This window comes from Lonchura striata, chromosome 5 (genome assembly GCF_046129695.1).
Source record: "Lonchura striata isolate bLonStr1 chromosome 5, bLonStr1.mat, whole genome shotgun sequence".
Classification (NCBI taxonomy): Eukaryota; Metazoa; Chordata; class Aves; order Passeriformes; family Estrildidae; genus Lonchura; species Lonchura striata.
Window position 1 is genome coordinate 19,790,206 of NC_134607.1, and position 14,560 is coordinate 19,804,765.

The window sequence follows — 14,560 nt, forward strand, 5'->3', positions numbered from 1 at the left end:
CATCCAGTCCAGGAATGCAATAGCAAAGCAGAGCAAAACTGTGACACGCAGAAGGGAATGCCCCAGCACATGGTATTTGCAGTATTAAAGCACACACAGTGACTCAATCTTTTTCACCAAGCTGCTTGCAACCTGAAAGCTTTCAGAGGTGCAAGGGTGACAAGCAGCTGAGGCACAGGGCAGTCTGGGGAGGGAGGCTTGGCTGGGCTCCCCTTGCCAAACTGATGCCAGCTTTCAGGAAGCCACTCCCAGGCTGGCTGGCAGGCATCCTGCCACTCTGCATGGGCTGCTTCAAGCTCTGAGGTGACACCTTCCCACCCCAGGGCCCCGCCCTGTGTGCTAGGTGATCTTTTAGCCCGAATTGCTGCCCAAAGTGGGGCAGGAACCAGCCAGGTAGTGCTGCACTCAGAGCCTGGCACAGTCTGCAAGCTCCATGAAGAAGGAAATGTCCATCAGCAACAGGAGGAAAGGGTGGCTGGTGCCTCTGGAACAAGGAAAGCAGTCACCACAGCAGCTAGTGAGGAGGCCATGCTCTGATGAGAAGGGAGAGGAAGGAAAGGGGAAAAGAGTTTACTTCACACAAATGCCTATACAAGAGGCAAGAGCAGATAACAAGAGAGCTGATGCTGTTACTTTTTATCTCAGCCTACAGGACAGGAAAGGGACATGCTTGGTTTACAGCTCCTTTCACCACCGCGCTGCCTGAAGTGGTAACAGGCAAGAGACCCAGCGGACCTCAAGCTGCTGACGGAGCTGTCAGCTCCTGCCAGCAGCCACACAGGGACCAGGCAGGGCAGGGGGCACAGACCCTGCCCAGGCACCCACTCTGCCCACACTCCCACAAGGCGCTCCTGCAGAAGTGGGAGGGTGAATTTTACTCCCAAACATGCCACAAGGAATGGGACGCAGCCATGGGCTATCACCACTCAGAAGAGGAGATGCTCCAGGATTCTGCTTTTTGAGCCATCCCTTCCACCAGGCCAGATTGTACATTGTGTGCAAAGCCCAAGTAATGTGAAGCCTTGACCTCAGAAAGAAGAAACAGCCCTTCTTAGGAACATACATACTGTCAGCATGTCCATCACAGCCCAGGCTGCTACCATGTCTGCATAAACAAGCAATGATTTACTTCCCTCATCATATAGAGAAAGGAACAGGATCTGATGAGTGCACAGGAAACACCTTGCCCTGCCATCCCAGCGATTTTGAAGAGTTATTTCAGAGCATAAAACAAAAGTAGATGGATTTGTAAATTATGTTGTATGTTTATCACCACTCCATTCTTTAGGAAAACCACACAGATTTAAAGATAGGGTGTTATGAAGCACAGCTTTGTATTAAGGCACCCTTAAGTAGCACCTTCTAATGACAGAAAAAAAAATTCTAAGGTTGGGGAACCAGGCAAAGCTAACAAACTGGAGGGAGACACATTATTGGGTATTTGAGACATGAGAGAACCTGCACAAGACTGACCAGAGCAGTGGCAAAGAGCAGCACTAGAAATGAGCTGAAAAACTCTGAGAAGAAAGAATAAGTCTTGCTTTTGGCAAATCTGAATATTCATCTCTCCCAACCATACTCAAGTAAACAACTGAGTAAATTTTCCTCTGCTTAGCTCCAGAAAATCAGTCAAAATTATTTAACAAAAATAGCAAAAGGGGAGAAAAATATGACCCTTTTTTTATCTAGGTAACCAAATCTGGAAGAGGTTCTTTTGGCCTCTTGAGATAAAATCCATAGCATTCCTCCCAGAACCACATTGGGGTGACCTATCCTTATGTTATTAGGGCTGATAAGCCAACTCCCAGAGATCCTTTAATCTCCCTTAGATCTGTTAAATAACTGTAATAATAAGAAGCCCAGTAGCTATTCCAGCCCCTTATCCATGCTCACCTAAAAGAAGAAAGCATCTTCTGTCCTAACAGTTTAGTGTCCTTGGTTTTGTACTGTCAACAGCTCCAGAGAGAGGAATAAATGATGGGATCCCTGACAGGATATCCTGTCATTCAGTGAGGGAGGCTTTATTCAGCTTTCTAGTGCAAGCTTTCAGCAAATACCCTGCATTTTGGAATCTCTCCTGCCTAGGCAACTCTGCATGCCTTATCCTTCACTCATTTACCTTGGGGAAGACAAGAGTCCTACTAAAAGTATTTTCTGAGAATGCAGAAGAAACAGCACCTCTAACAATCATTTTATGTAAAAATTTTAATTTTCAGGCTTGGACAGCTCTGAAAGAAAAGAAGTCCAATTCACAATGGAAAGAATTCCAGGGTTTTTATTCTTTTTTGCCTTTTTGGCTGCAATGAAACTATGTTTGACATCACAAGTTCAAGATGAGGTAAGAAGCAGCTTTTTACATAATGGATTATTATTATTTGTCTGTATTACTCTGTGTTATAGAGAGAACAGTTATCAGTTACTGTATCTTATGGCAGAATAAAAAAAACTTTAACAGTCACTGGTGCAGATGACCATGAATTATAACCTGAAAGTTCTGTAATTCAGTCCTCTGAAATAATAGAAATGCATCTGTTTATTCTGTATGAGAATTTGGCTCAAATGATATAGCATGAGTACACTGAAAAAGTCTCCAAAACTGGCACATGTGGCAAGACTGTAAATGATGCATTTATCAAAATAAACTGATTGGGATTTCTGCTAAGTCAGAAGATGAGAGCAGAAATTTTTCTATAGTGAAAATTATCGGTTCCTACTAACTAAAAGGAGGAAAAGCTATTTTAGACATGCAAGGGATAAAAATCAAAGGAATTGAGCTACGTAAAGTAATAACACAAAGTTATAAACATAATTAAAGGATTTGTAGACCTTTGGGGAATAGTGCATTTGTCATGTACAAATACTGTGAATCTGTGGAATTTCACAACATCTGTTTTCACCACCCTTGTAGAGAGGCAGAACAGATTTAGAAGAAGGAAAAAAAAAGGCAGAGAGGAATTAGAAGGGGGAAAAGAAAGACACTCAGGTTGCTATTGTTGTTGGTTGGTTGCAGTTTTTAAATAGAAACATACACTGAAATGTACAAAAAGTACTGGGAAATATGTTTTTTCTTTTTTAAAAAAAAAGACTAAAAGAAGAGACACAATGTCAACTTTCTTCCATTTTCTTTAGAAACAAAAAGGGAAAATGAGGAACTGGGAGAAAGTAGAAATAATGTTACCATTCCAAATCAAATAGTGTTTTACAGCTGGTTGTAGAGAAAGAGCATAAGTTATTTTTATTTAAATTTTTCCTTTTCAAAACACTCCGTAAATTTTATTGTTCCAAAAACGAAATTTTGTGGAGTGCCTTTTTGATGACAACCAAATTTCTTCTCAAGCTGTATCCACATTATACCCACATCTGGGAAAAGGTTACATTTTTACTTCAAAGACATCTGAAAAGCATCTACACAATAGATGAGTTTCACTACCCAAATATTTCAATGTTACCCAGACCAGATTTCAACAGTGCACTTATGAAGGCTAAAATTTGACAACTAAATAGATGTTGAAATGTGCTTGCATGTGGGTGGCGGCAATCACATAAAATGGCCCAGAGGTTATGAAGCCAAATCTCCTTATCAGCGTCTGTGATATATCCTCACCAACTTTGCTGCTGAAATGTCCAGCTGTCAAGGGGAGAAACTGCTGAGTGACGGCTTCATCCAGGACCACCATGGAACATATAGAAATCCTGCCCAAGGTGCCAGGCACCCACCCAGACCAGCTGTGAGCTTCTGCAGGGGCTGCAGCATCCCATGAGTGCCCAGAAGGTCCAGGACTCTGGACTGCACAGGGTTATGTTGCTCATTTTTAAAAACCATACTCTGAATTAGGTCATTTCTCACCATTTGTGAATGAGGAATAACTTCTACAAATACCAATAAGAAGGTAAAGCCAACATTAGATGCAGTTCAGCAAAGACTTACTGCTTTAAAATAGACACACAAAAAACAAAACAAAACAAAACAAACAAAAAAAAAAAAAAAAAAAAAAAAAAAAAAAAAACCCTGGGCTGCTCTTCTCAGGGTGCTCTCTGGCAGGGTCAGGCCCAAAACTTCCATCAGATCTGAATGCAAAACAAGATGTCATTCTTTGACACCAATTTGAAAACTCCAGCCAAAGCCCATTAGAACAGCATGGTGATGCTGATTTCATTTTGCCTCCTCCACACCTTGTTTAATTTTGCCTTTGAGTGGGAAAAGCACTTGTCAGCAACTTTGGAATGAGCACTCCATAGGCTGATGCTGTTTCTGTAACCTGGCTTTTAACTCTGACAGACTTAGCTTTTGTTGATAAAGTGCTCTTAGGAAAAATATTATGCTTAGAAGGATTTATCCTGCAGTGGTTGGACATATTTTGTGCAGAGAAAGCTCCTGCACAGCACTAATATGTGGTCTATTACCTAGTTTAGCCCCAAAACAAGGAGCTCCTGCTGAACAGAAAAAAGCTGTGAGCGAGAACAAAGCTGAGTTAAAATTGTCATTTTTCAGCAACGTCTTCTGAGGTAGTGTTTTCCCTTCTTGTTAATTATTCTGCTCCTATTGCAGGTGAAGAATCAATGTGATCAAAAGCTGCTTATTAGAATGAAAACCAAATGTGTACCTTGCTCTTTAAACCTTGACACTCAGTGCCCTGCTGGTTATACCAAAATTACCAATGGGACTGGGACACCAGACTGCAGGTATCTCCTCTGTCAGAGCTTTTCTCATGAATATTGTTCTCCAGTAATTAGAAAACTTTAACACACATCACAAATTGTTTTATCTATGCAATTTTCTTATGGAACATTTACCATTGACTTGACCAACTCCAGAACTCAAGCTGCATTCAGGGTGTTTGATGCTTGAAATTAAACAGCAAGTGATATAAGAGAAAAATAAACATTGCTATTGAGGGTCTAAAAGATTTTCTGTTGAATAGTATAATAGAATCTCTTCTATATTTATTCTGCATACTTGATATGAATGATACAAAAATATATGATAAATATATATTATTATATTATATTTAGGTGTTGATCTTCTGTATCATATAAATAAAGTATTTTTCACACTTCTAGATCAGGGAGATGGGGTGAAGGGCGGGAAGAGTAACATCAAAACCAATTTGACATCTTGCCATTCCAATTGGGAAAAAAAAAAGCACAGTATTTTAGAGAAAATATAACTACTTCAGGGAAAATGTTACTATTTTGAGCTTACTTAGCTCAATTTAAAGAACCTTGATATTAAACAATTTTTAAAATACTGTTTCAAATCAAAACTTAGAGAAATGTGCTGCATTTAGGCTGGGAAGATAAATACCCTGTTCAAAAGAAATAGCTCCAAGGATCTTTTTAGACCTTGACGTTCAATGTATGTTTTAATGAAGAAGGAAAAAAAAGTAGATCAATGCAACCAAGCTTAAAGTTCTCATCTGATGCTGAAGGAAGAACAACTTAAGAATCTCATTTTCCCCCACAGGAGGCTTTTAAGTACTTTAAAGCAGCTCTAATTTTTTTTTTTTTCCCCACAGGTATTACCTGGAAATTAAAACTCACACACTTTCTTTTCCGGGCTGTCGGCACCGTTGTGTAAAGGAATTTGAACAACCTGAGTGTTGCCAGGGACACTGGGGCCCAGACTGCATGGGTAAGTTGTTCTGGGCTTTGGAGTTTTATTTTCATATAGAATTTGAACAGAAATAAAGCAGCAACTTTTCTTCTTTTCAGAAACTATTGCTGTGCGTAGTTTGCTTCTCAGAGCTTGTTATACAAGTAGCAATAAATAGCAGTTTTCAGCTAACATTTATGAGATTTGACGAAAACAGGTATTTGAATTTTCATTTACAAAGAAAAATTCATAGAAAAATGTAAAGAACCTCATAAAATCTCCCAGATTATGACATTTTAAAAACAAATCATTGCAGTCAATGCCTGCAAAATTATTTTGTTTATGAGGACCACCAAAATGGATTTTAAAAATTAAGATTTTCAAACCAAAAATTAAATGTTTCCTGGTAGGTAAAAACCACCTTTATCTGCATCTGAAATATTTCCAAATCTCTGTAAGTCTTGATTTTCTGATGCAGGGAGGATATTTTCTTTTAGCTCAACTTGAAACTGTTTCTTTAACTGCCTGTGAATGCTGAAGGCCATTACTGAAGCAAGGGAATCAGGAGTGCCTCCCCTCCTGCTGCCCCTTCCCTCAGGAAAAGCTTTTCAGCATCTCCACAAATGCATCAAATCTCAGACTACCAAGATGGGTATCCAGACCCACAGAGGAAGTTTCCCTGCCCAGCCAGAACATTTCCTCCTTTAGTTAATGGCCTCAGGGTCTGTTTCAATGCCCATGAAGTCCTTTGTCCACCAACCAGATTTTTTAAAAAATATCATTTTAGCCCAAGCTATTATTTAAACATCAGTCATTTATCTACTAAAGGCAAATAGTTTAAACACCAGTCATTTATCTGCTAGAGGAAAGCAGTCAAACTGCAGCTCGCAGCAACTTCAAGAAAAAAGTGAGGCAAAGAGCTGAGGGCACAGTGTGTGGTCATGTCTTCTGTAGAGATTTGTGATTTCTAAAGTGATTTGTGTGGTGGTTTAACCTCCCCACCTCCAAATGCAGCCCCAGAGCTCATCCTCCCATTATCAGGGTGCTCTAGGCAGCCTCACAAGGGGCATCTGGATTTTTGGAGAGGGGCAGAGTCAGAGCCCTGCCTACACCACTGTGTGAAGGAGGCTGCCAAGGCAAGGAAGTTCTCTCTTCCTTTGGACAAACTTCCTGACCCCAAAAAGCAAAGAATCAAGGTCTCAGCATTGTTTCTGCTTTCGTTTGGAGGGAAAAAAAATTAGTTTTCTCTACGTTATCACAACCTCTGTAATAGAATATGGCACAAGTTGAAATATTTGGAGGACAGTCCTTCCTGAGTCTGGACAAAAATCCCTGACTAGGGATTTGCTTTACATTTATCATCTCATAGCAAGGACAAAATTAGATCTTAAATTGCACTCTGACTTCCTTAAATGATAGCACATGCTGAAACACACAGTGTGAATGAAAGATCTTTTGTCCCCTTCCCTCCCCATGAAGCACACCAAGCCATCCAACTGCACACCAATCCCTCTGTAAAAAGTCACAAAATCAAAAGAGAAAAGCACAGGATCAGAAAAAGTCCAGGGAGGAAGAGCAGAGCTTTTCAATACTGCCAGTATCATGCAGCCACAGGTTCTACAGCTGGGGGAACTCATGTGCAGCAGGGGCTGCTCCCTACCCCAGCACAGGTTCCCATTCTGGGCAAATGTTTCCATGGCTCCTAAGAAAACCCTGGGTACCATCTGAAAGGTGTATGGCATGACCAACAGAGTAGAAAGGACTTTAAGAATAATGTGGGGGAAATGTTAAAAGAAAAAATAAAGACCAAGAGGAAAGATGCTAAATTTAATGCTATCAAATTATATGGTTCAAAATACTTCTTTTCGAGTACTACTCACTGCTTCAGCCTCACAGGGAGTCAGGTGAAGAGAGGTATTTTAAGAGGCTCTATTTGATAACACTTGGAAAGTGCTGAATTTAAGTCCATGAAAGGAAAAAATGCTGATAGATTAATTTCTTTTGGCCTAGATTCAAAGATTTGGCCTTCACACACTGACAGTTGTTAAGAGATAAGGAAGAGCATCTCTTTCTTCCTGCTTTTCAAAAAGCATCCTCAATAAAAGCAAAGGTCTGGCATCACCCCAGGGTGGCAGCAGGTGACTGTGCCAGCACTGCTCCAGTGTCCCAGCACTGTGTCCTGTGGCCCTGCTGGTTGCAGGAAGTCCTTTATCTGCCTGGCCAAACTTGTTCAACAATATGGTAATTTGCCTCATTTCTGATAAAGCTGTCTCTTGGTGCTGGTATCAAAACAAGCGATAAGATATGGTGAAGACAAGGAGTGTAATGAATGCCAACAGCAAAAAATAAAACCTGCTTTGCCAACAATTTTAAAGTAACTTTTCATAGGAATTATACCATAAACTCTGAGTTTTCTCTATCCTTCCACATTCAATAAAAAAAGTGCAAATAATTTTTTTTCCATTCTGTGCAAATATTAAACAGTTGTCATGAATCTTTAAGATTTAGGTGTCATACAGTAGCCAGAAAACAAGATTCACTAAAAGCCACTTTAAATATTAAAGGATATGTATTTATTACTTTCTCTCATTTGTAGTTATTTAACCAAAATTCTTAACACATCTTATTATTTCAGCATGTATGAAATAAACAGCACTTAAATTTTCATCTTTACATTTATTGGTTTTTCAAAAAAAGCTTACACAGAGGGAATGGACCTCAAACTACATTAAGGAATAAATTAAGAAATCTTAATAACTGATATAAAGCCATAGCTTTCAGTGGAATTAAGTGTACACATATGCACATCCACTTACTTGCTCATCACTCTGTCCAAATCAAATTCATTTTTACTAAAACTTCCACATTACCTAAATACTCTTAACTTAGGCAGGGGGAGCATAAATCCAGTGCTGCCCATCTCCACCCACACAGAACAAACTCTGAAACTCTTTTTAAGTAATAAATCTACTAGTAAGGTACAGCAGAGTACCTGTGATGCCAGTAGGAGTTTGATACATTTAAATACCACCTGCATCAAAATTATGGTACCTAATGGGAGTTGTAATTACAGGAAGGAAAGGTTTATGGAAGAGAGTTAATACATCATTTCCATGGAGGGGCAGGACAACTGTGAAAAATAAGAGTATCCCTATAGGCGAGAAAACCTGACAGGATGATCTGACTAAAAACCAATCTTTCAGTAAAGATTTGAATCTTGAAACCTTTCAGGCAAAAGAATTAGACTATTTTTATCATAAATATGGTAATTTTTTTTAATCTCATCTTGATGTCTGGGGTTTTTGTTCAGACTGTCTCACCTTCTATACTGTTGCCTGTAACCATGGTTTTAGCAGTAGAGGCACTGAAGAGCTTAACACATCTTTGGTACACAAGTTTGATTAGTCACCACAGCCCCTTGGACAGGATTTGGTTGTGAGATATCTAGATATTTCAGTTTCCAAAATTATTTGAATCAGTTATCACAGACTTATGAAGGTAGCAGGGAAAAGGGAAAATTTCCCACATATTATTTGAATCAATTATCACAGACTTATGAAGGTAGCAGGGAAAAGGGAAAATTTCCCACATAAAGAAAATGTAATTTTTTTTGGGGGGGAGGGAGGCTAATTAAACCCTAACTTAGCATCAAATAAAATCCTGAGAGCAAATTATCAACACACTGAGAGTTATATCAACACACAGGACTGCTCAGAAAGCTCCCCTTGTACCAGAAAAGCCAACAGCTTAGAGTGTGGCAGACAGAGGTGGATCACAGGAACAAAACCATATGGTACTTTAGAATAAGATAATTCATTTTTGTTCAATCCTTTGACTACAGTCACTAGCCTAAGTTCCCAAACAAGAGAGGGTGATGGTGTCTGATGCTAAAGATTCCAGTGAAGAGATTCAAGCAGCTGCAAAAGAGCAGCTGTGCCCCAGAGTGCCTGGTTAGCCCAAAACCCTGCAGCTGGCAAGGTGGTCACCTGCAGTGCAGGGGAGCACAAGGGTCACAGCAAGGTGAGTGATGGCCCAAATACTGTCATTTCCAGCGTGTCCAGGAGGAGCTGCATCACCATGCAACGGGAGAGGACGCTGCTCACAGGGCATAGCTGGCAATGGAACATGCACTTGTCAGGTAAAGCCTTTCTTTTACGTGAAAAACAAATACAACAATAGCATGTAAGCTGACCTAAGGAGTCTTGTATGTTCTACTCTGTAAATACATTAAAGGAAAATATTCCAGAAACAGCAGTGTTGATCAGCTTGGAGTTCACTTTTTGCTTGGATTGCATTAATCTTCACACTATTATTTCTCCAGACTTAAGCATGTTCAGGTGGAATTATTAAGAAGTTCTTTCACCTTGCCTTCCTGAGACAAGTGTTTTGAGATCCTCTGTTTTTTAAATTGTGCTATTACTTGTGACGTTTTTGACCTAAATAGAAAGTACTTTTACATGGGGTTATACTGTCCATACATTGTTCCTTTGCTGAGAGTGCAACTCATAGCACTTAACCTCAGGCAAATAGATTTTTAATGAACAATTAATCAGATTAATCTTTCTTTACCTCCCCCTCTACTGGTTCATCCTTATTTTACATCAAAAATACTCTTCTGAGGCCATATGAAAAAGAGACAGAGGTAGAAGCAGCCAGAAAACACAACCCAACAATTGTAAGCCTAATTTGGGCATTAGGCTTGATTATTGTACTTTATTGTTACCTTGATATTTAAAACATCTGATTTTAAGATCTAGAAATTATTTTTTAGAAATACGTGGGGGCAAGATTGTTCAAAAGATAATGTTTTCTACCAATGGGCTTCAATAGGTACCAACAACAATGTTGTGGTATCTATTGATTGAAACTGTCATGTTATTTTCTTTTGGCAGCAAAAGATGCTGTTTCCAGCCTGCTAAGCATATATCTGTATAGAGATAGACAAAAAACCTAAGTTTTGCTTTCCATTGTGTAATTCACAGAAAGGATTTGGTGGGACAGCCTGTGAAAAATGTGCTGAAGACAATTTATTTGGTCCTGACTGCACATCAGGTAAATTTGAACTTGCTTGTAATTCAGACTCTAAGAAATCACAGTGAAATGGGGAGAGGGCCCAAAGAGTTCCCAGTAAGAGATGCTGTCTGCCTCAGAGAACACAGTGGGGAAAGGAAAGAGAGTTCTTTGCTCTGTTCTGTGCCAGGGAGATAGGCAGTTCTCTCAAAAGTGTGAAAAAGGGTGAGTTTACTTTAGTTTTGGGGCTTGGGTGATTGATGAATTCACTGATTATCCATACATCTATCAGAAGTGGAAATCAAAAGAGGAAATCAAAAGAGCAATTAAAGCCATGTACACCTTTTAAAACATTTATGTATCACAAATGTATATATGCATATAACATTTTCCACTTTTGCCAGCTTCTTCTTGATCTCTACTATTTTACCTTCCTGACCCTTGCTGCAAATTATACTGAAAAACCAGAAAACTGCCTGGAAAAAGATTTTCTAACAGTCTTACTCTTAAGCAGTAGTAGTTGCTTATCTCAAAGTAAAGCTCTTTTTCTTCCCTCAAGATCTACATAACATTACTTTTGAGGAGTCTCCAATTTAAATAATGTGTCAGCCTTTCTGCACTAATCCTACACCGCTGCTGGCTCAAAGACCCTTTTTCTACCAGCTGTCCACTGGATGCCAGTGTTGATACATAGAAATGTAATTGAGCCAGCATTTTCATGAAAATATGGTACTTGAGCGAATTTAATATCATAAATGTAATTATTTTGCAAGAAGTTACTGGAGGATTCAATTACATATTAATTCAGGCAATATTTTACACTTCAGCTGTCAGATATTTGAGCTCCTCCAAGTGTTCTAAAATAAATAAAATATAAGCAATGTTCATTTGTGGCTGCTTTTCAGTAATACTTTCAACATTGCTGGGTTTTATATTATGACTATTAACATAGGTAGGGAGTTATTAATTAATTAATTAGTGCAGGTAATTTGCATGAGTACAAGCTATGTTTTTATGGGGAAGAGGATATGCTACATCACTGGAGCTTAAACATGAAGTCAGCAATAGTATTCTGTACATCTTTTTGGACTTTTCCATGTGTAATTCTAAATGGCCTTCTAAGAAATCATCATTGCTTTAATTTGTTGTAAATGCAGGCAAACCAAACAGGAAGAGATGATTGTGTCAGACAGTTATAACTATATAGTTATAACTATAAAGCTTTTACAGAATACTTAAGTCTTCAAAAATTACTTTTAAAGGGTCTCTAAGTCACCTGGATTGTGAATGCATCATCTTGTGTGCATATTGTCACTGGGTTTATAAACAGAATTTAACCAGAAATGAAAAACTATAGGAAAAGAGAAATCTGAGACCTCTACAGTGATTAATTATCCTTTCAACTAAACAAATTCTGTTTAGGGAGGGGAAAAAAGTAATAAAATTCATCTTTTCTTGAGGTTCTTGAGAGATACAGAGTTGAAGAAAAACAAAAAATAGGTTAACCGCTTATGTTAATGTTACATTAACATAACAATTAAAGAGGTCTATGTTATACATTATATACAATTGTGGCTTCATATTTTTTGTCAAATTTTGCAATTTTTATGGCATTAACAACAAGTCAGCTTGATGTTTATCATGTGTGTTCTGCAGATGTTCACACTCTGGGCTCTTAGCAGCCTTCAAAAATTCAGGTATTATTTACTGACATGTGCAACTGCCTCTATGATTCAGGGAAGCCTCTAAATTCAGGCACTCAGGTCAGAGCTTGCTTTGGCCAAAGCTGCTGGCTAGGACACACCTTGCTATGAGCCACTAACAATGGTTTTCCAAACACCATCCTTGTTCAGCAAAGCAAATCCATTTCTCCCTGTAGTTTGTGACTGCGTTCATGGAGTGTGCAACAGTGGAATTGCAGGGAATGGAAGCTGCACTTGCTTGTCTGGCTACAAAGGGCTCCGCTGTGATGAGCGTAAGTAGCATTTTCCACAGGAGATGTATTCCACAGCTGGGATTCAGGTGGAATTGGTGAGGATGAATTGGTCTCAGGTTAGTCATGCAAGAACAACCAAACATAGGCTGGACCTCAAAGCTGGAAAGCGTGCAGGCACAGCTTAACCTGCCCCCCTCTGTCCCTCAGCCATAGCCGAGTGCGCGGCGCTGCGGTGCCCTGCAAACTCCAGGTGTGCTGCCTCGGGTGAGGATGGAACACAGCTGCAATGCACGTGTCTGCCCAGCTTCCACGGGGACAGCACACGATGTGAACGTGAGTCATTTCCCTGTCTGCCCCAGCCCCTTAAATGCACCACCATTAGTGTTCTAGCTCAGATATGGAAGGTGCTTTTGAGCCACATCTCACCATCTGATTTTTCTTGGATTTCTATCCCAATGCACAAACTAGATTCCTTCAGGATGAAACAAAATCCTAAAATGTGCTTCAGAATGCTAAAAAATTACAGTCCATGCAATCAGACTAAAGTTAGCAAACTCCCTTGAAACCCATAAGGAGGGTACTGGGTGGTCTGTGCTTACAAACCCACTGCTGTCATATCCCTCTGCTTGTTCAGCCTCATAGCTTGCTTCCATAACAACAGCACCCAGGGGCTTATATTTATGATGGATGCTGAATAAATATAAGCCCCTAGTTCCATCAGCTCGGTCCATCAGCAAGCACAAACTCTACAGGCAAGTAAAGTTCATTTTAGCTTTCCTGTTTTTCATGAAACAAAGCTAATAGCATCTCAGCTAGAGGAAAACTCTACCTTAGAGGTGCCTTTATATAAATTCAACTTGCCACTGAATGCCCAAATCAACTGCATAAGAGTCCAGATTTTCTTTTCCCTACTCGCTTTATGTCTTATGGTACCAGTCCTTCTTTCTAGACAAATTGCAACAAAGATTATTGTTTAATCTGATACTGGAAGCACAATTTAGAAGAGGTTGGCTCAGATCAGTCCCAGCTAGGGGGGAAATGAAGGGAGGAAAAGAGGAGAAAATAGTGAAAAGCACCATTTTTCAGGTGTGTCCAGGGCATGCCACCTTCTAGGTACCATGTGTGCTTAACCATAACATAACCTGGACACAAAGGTGTGAGAAGACGCTCTACAAGCATTGCTTGATTTTGAGAAAGAACAAGCAATGCTATTGCCTCAAAAAAATGGTTCATGGAAATAACTAGTGAGCTTCTAGTGCCATCCTGAAAGCAGAAGAGTGTGGGAGACTAAAGCAGTTGCTGGACAGTTTTCCATACAGCTGAACCGATGACATTATATTGTTTAACTACCGGAAAGAAAACAGCAAAGGCCTATTGTATTGAGAAATATTTTCCAACTGATCTAATATGTTCTTGAAGCTTGCACAGACCTCATACCTCCCACCTGACCTTCCCTAGTTAAAATCCACCAGAGAACAAGGAAATAGTTGTGATATTTTAATGAGCACGTTACATGCTTTAATCTGTTTATAACTCAATTTGCCAAGTTAAGAGACCATTTCTGCTCAACAGCAAATAGTTGGTTGCTATGTTAGCATAAACACATTCCTCCCTTCCATCTCCACATGGCCACAACACTTCAGACTTGGCTGTTATGAAAAGTTTAGTCTGCCCAGGCTTTGTTTGGCATGGAGGTGCTATGGTGAATCCCCGTCTTTAATTTTAGATCTGTGGGCAATGATTTATTTACTTCACTTCTTTTTTCACAAGCTATCAACCCATGCTCCAGAAAGGTCTGTGATCCTAATGCTGACTGCATTTATCTTGGGCCAAACCAGCACAAATGCACCTGTGAAGAAGGGTACACAGGGGATGGTGAAATCTGCCTGCCCATAGACCCTTGCCAGGCAGCACACGGGAGCTGCCCTGCACAGTCCAGCATTTGCATCTATGATGGTCCAGGAAAGGTCAGTGTGACTGCCCAAGAAGAAATAATGCTTTATCTCCAAAAAGAACCCATG

The 14,560-nt window shown here is 39.7% G+C and overlaps 1 protein-coding gene across 1 annotated transcript in view; it reads left to right on the forward strand.

The window, feature by feature from the left end:
* The first annotated feature begins 2,024 nt into the window (after positions 1–2,024).
* The window catches only part of STAB2 (stabilin 2), a 75,098-nt gene continuing 62,562 nt past the window's right edge, over positions 2,025–14,560 (forward strand). The window contains exons 1-8 of the mRNA XM_021536625.3: positions 2,025–2,338; positions 4,550–4,683; positions 5,517–5,632; positions 9,646–9,731; positions 10,576–10,645; positions 12,483–12,578; positions 12,747–12,872; positions 14,310–14,506. Of these exons, the coding sequence (XP_021392300.2) occupies positions 2,255–2,338; positions 4,550–4,683; positions 5,517–5,632; positions 9,646–9,731; positions 10,576–10,645; positions 12,483–12,578; positions 12,747–12,872; positions 14,310–14,506 (909 nt within the window). The 5' untranslated portion in view covers positions 2,025–2,254. The remainder of the gene's footprint in view (positions 2,339–4,549; positions 4,684–5,516; positions 5,633–9,645; positions 9,732–10,575; positions 10,646–12,482; positions 12,579–12,746; positions 12,873–14,309; positions 14,507–14,560) is intronic.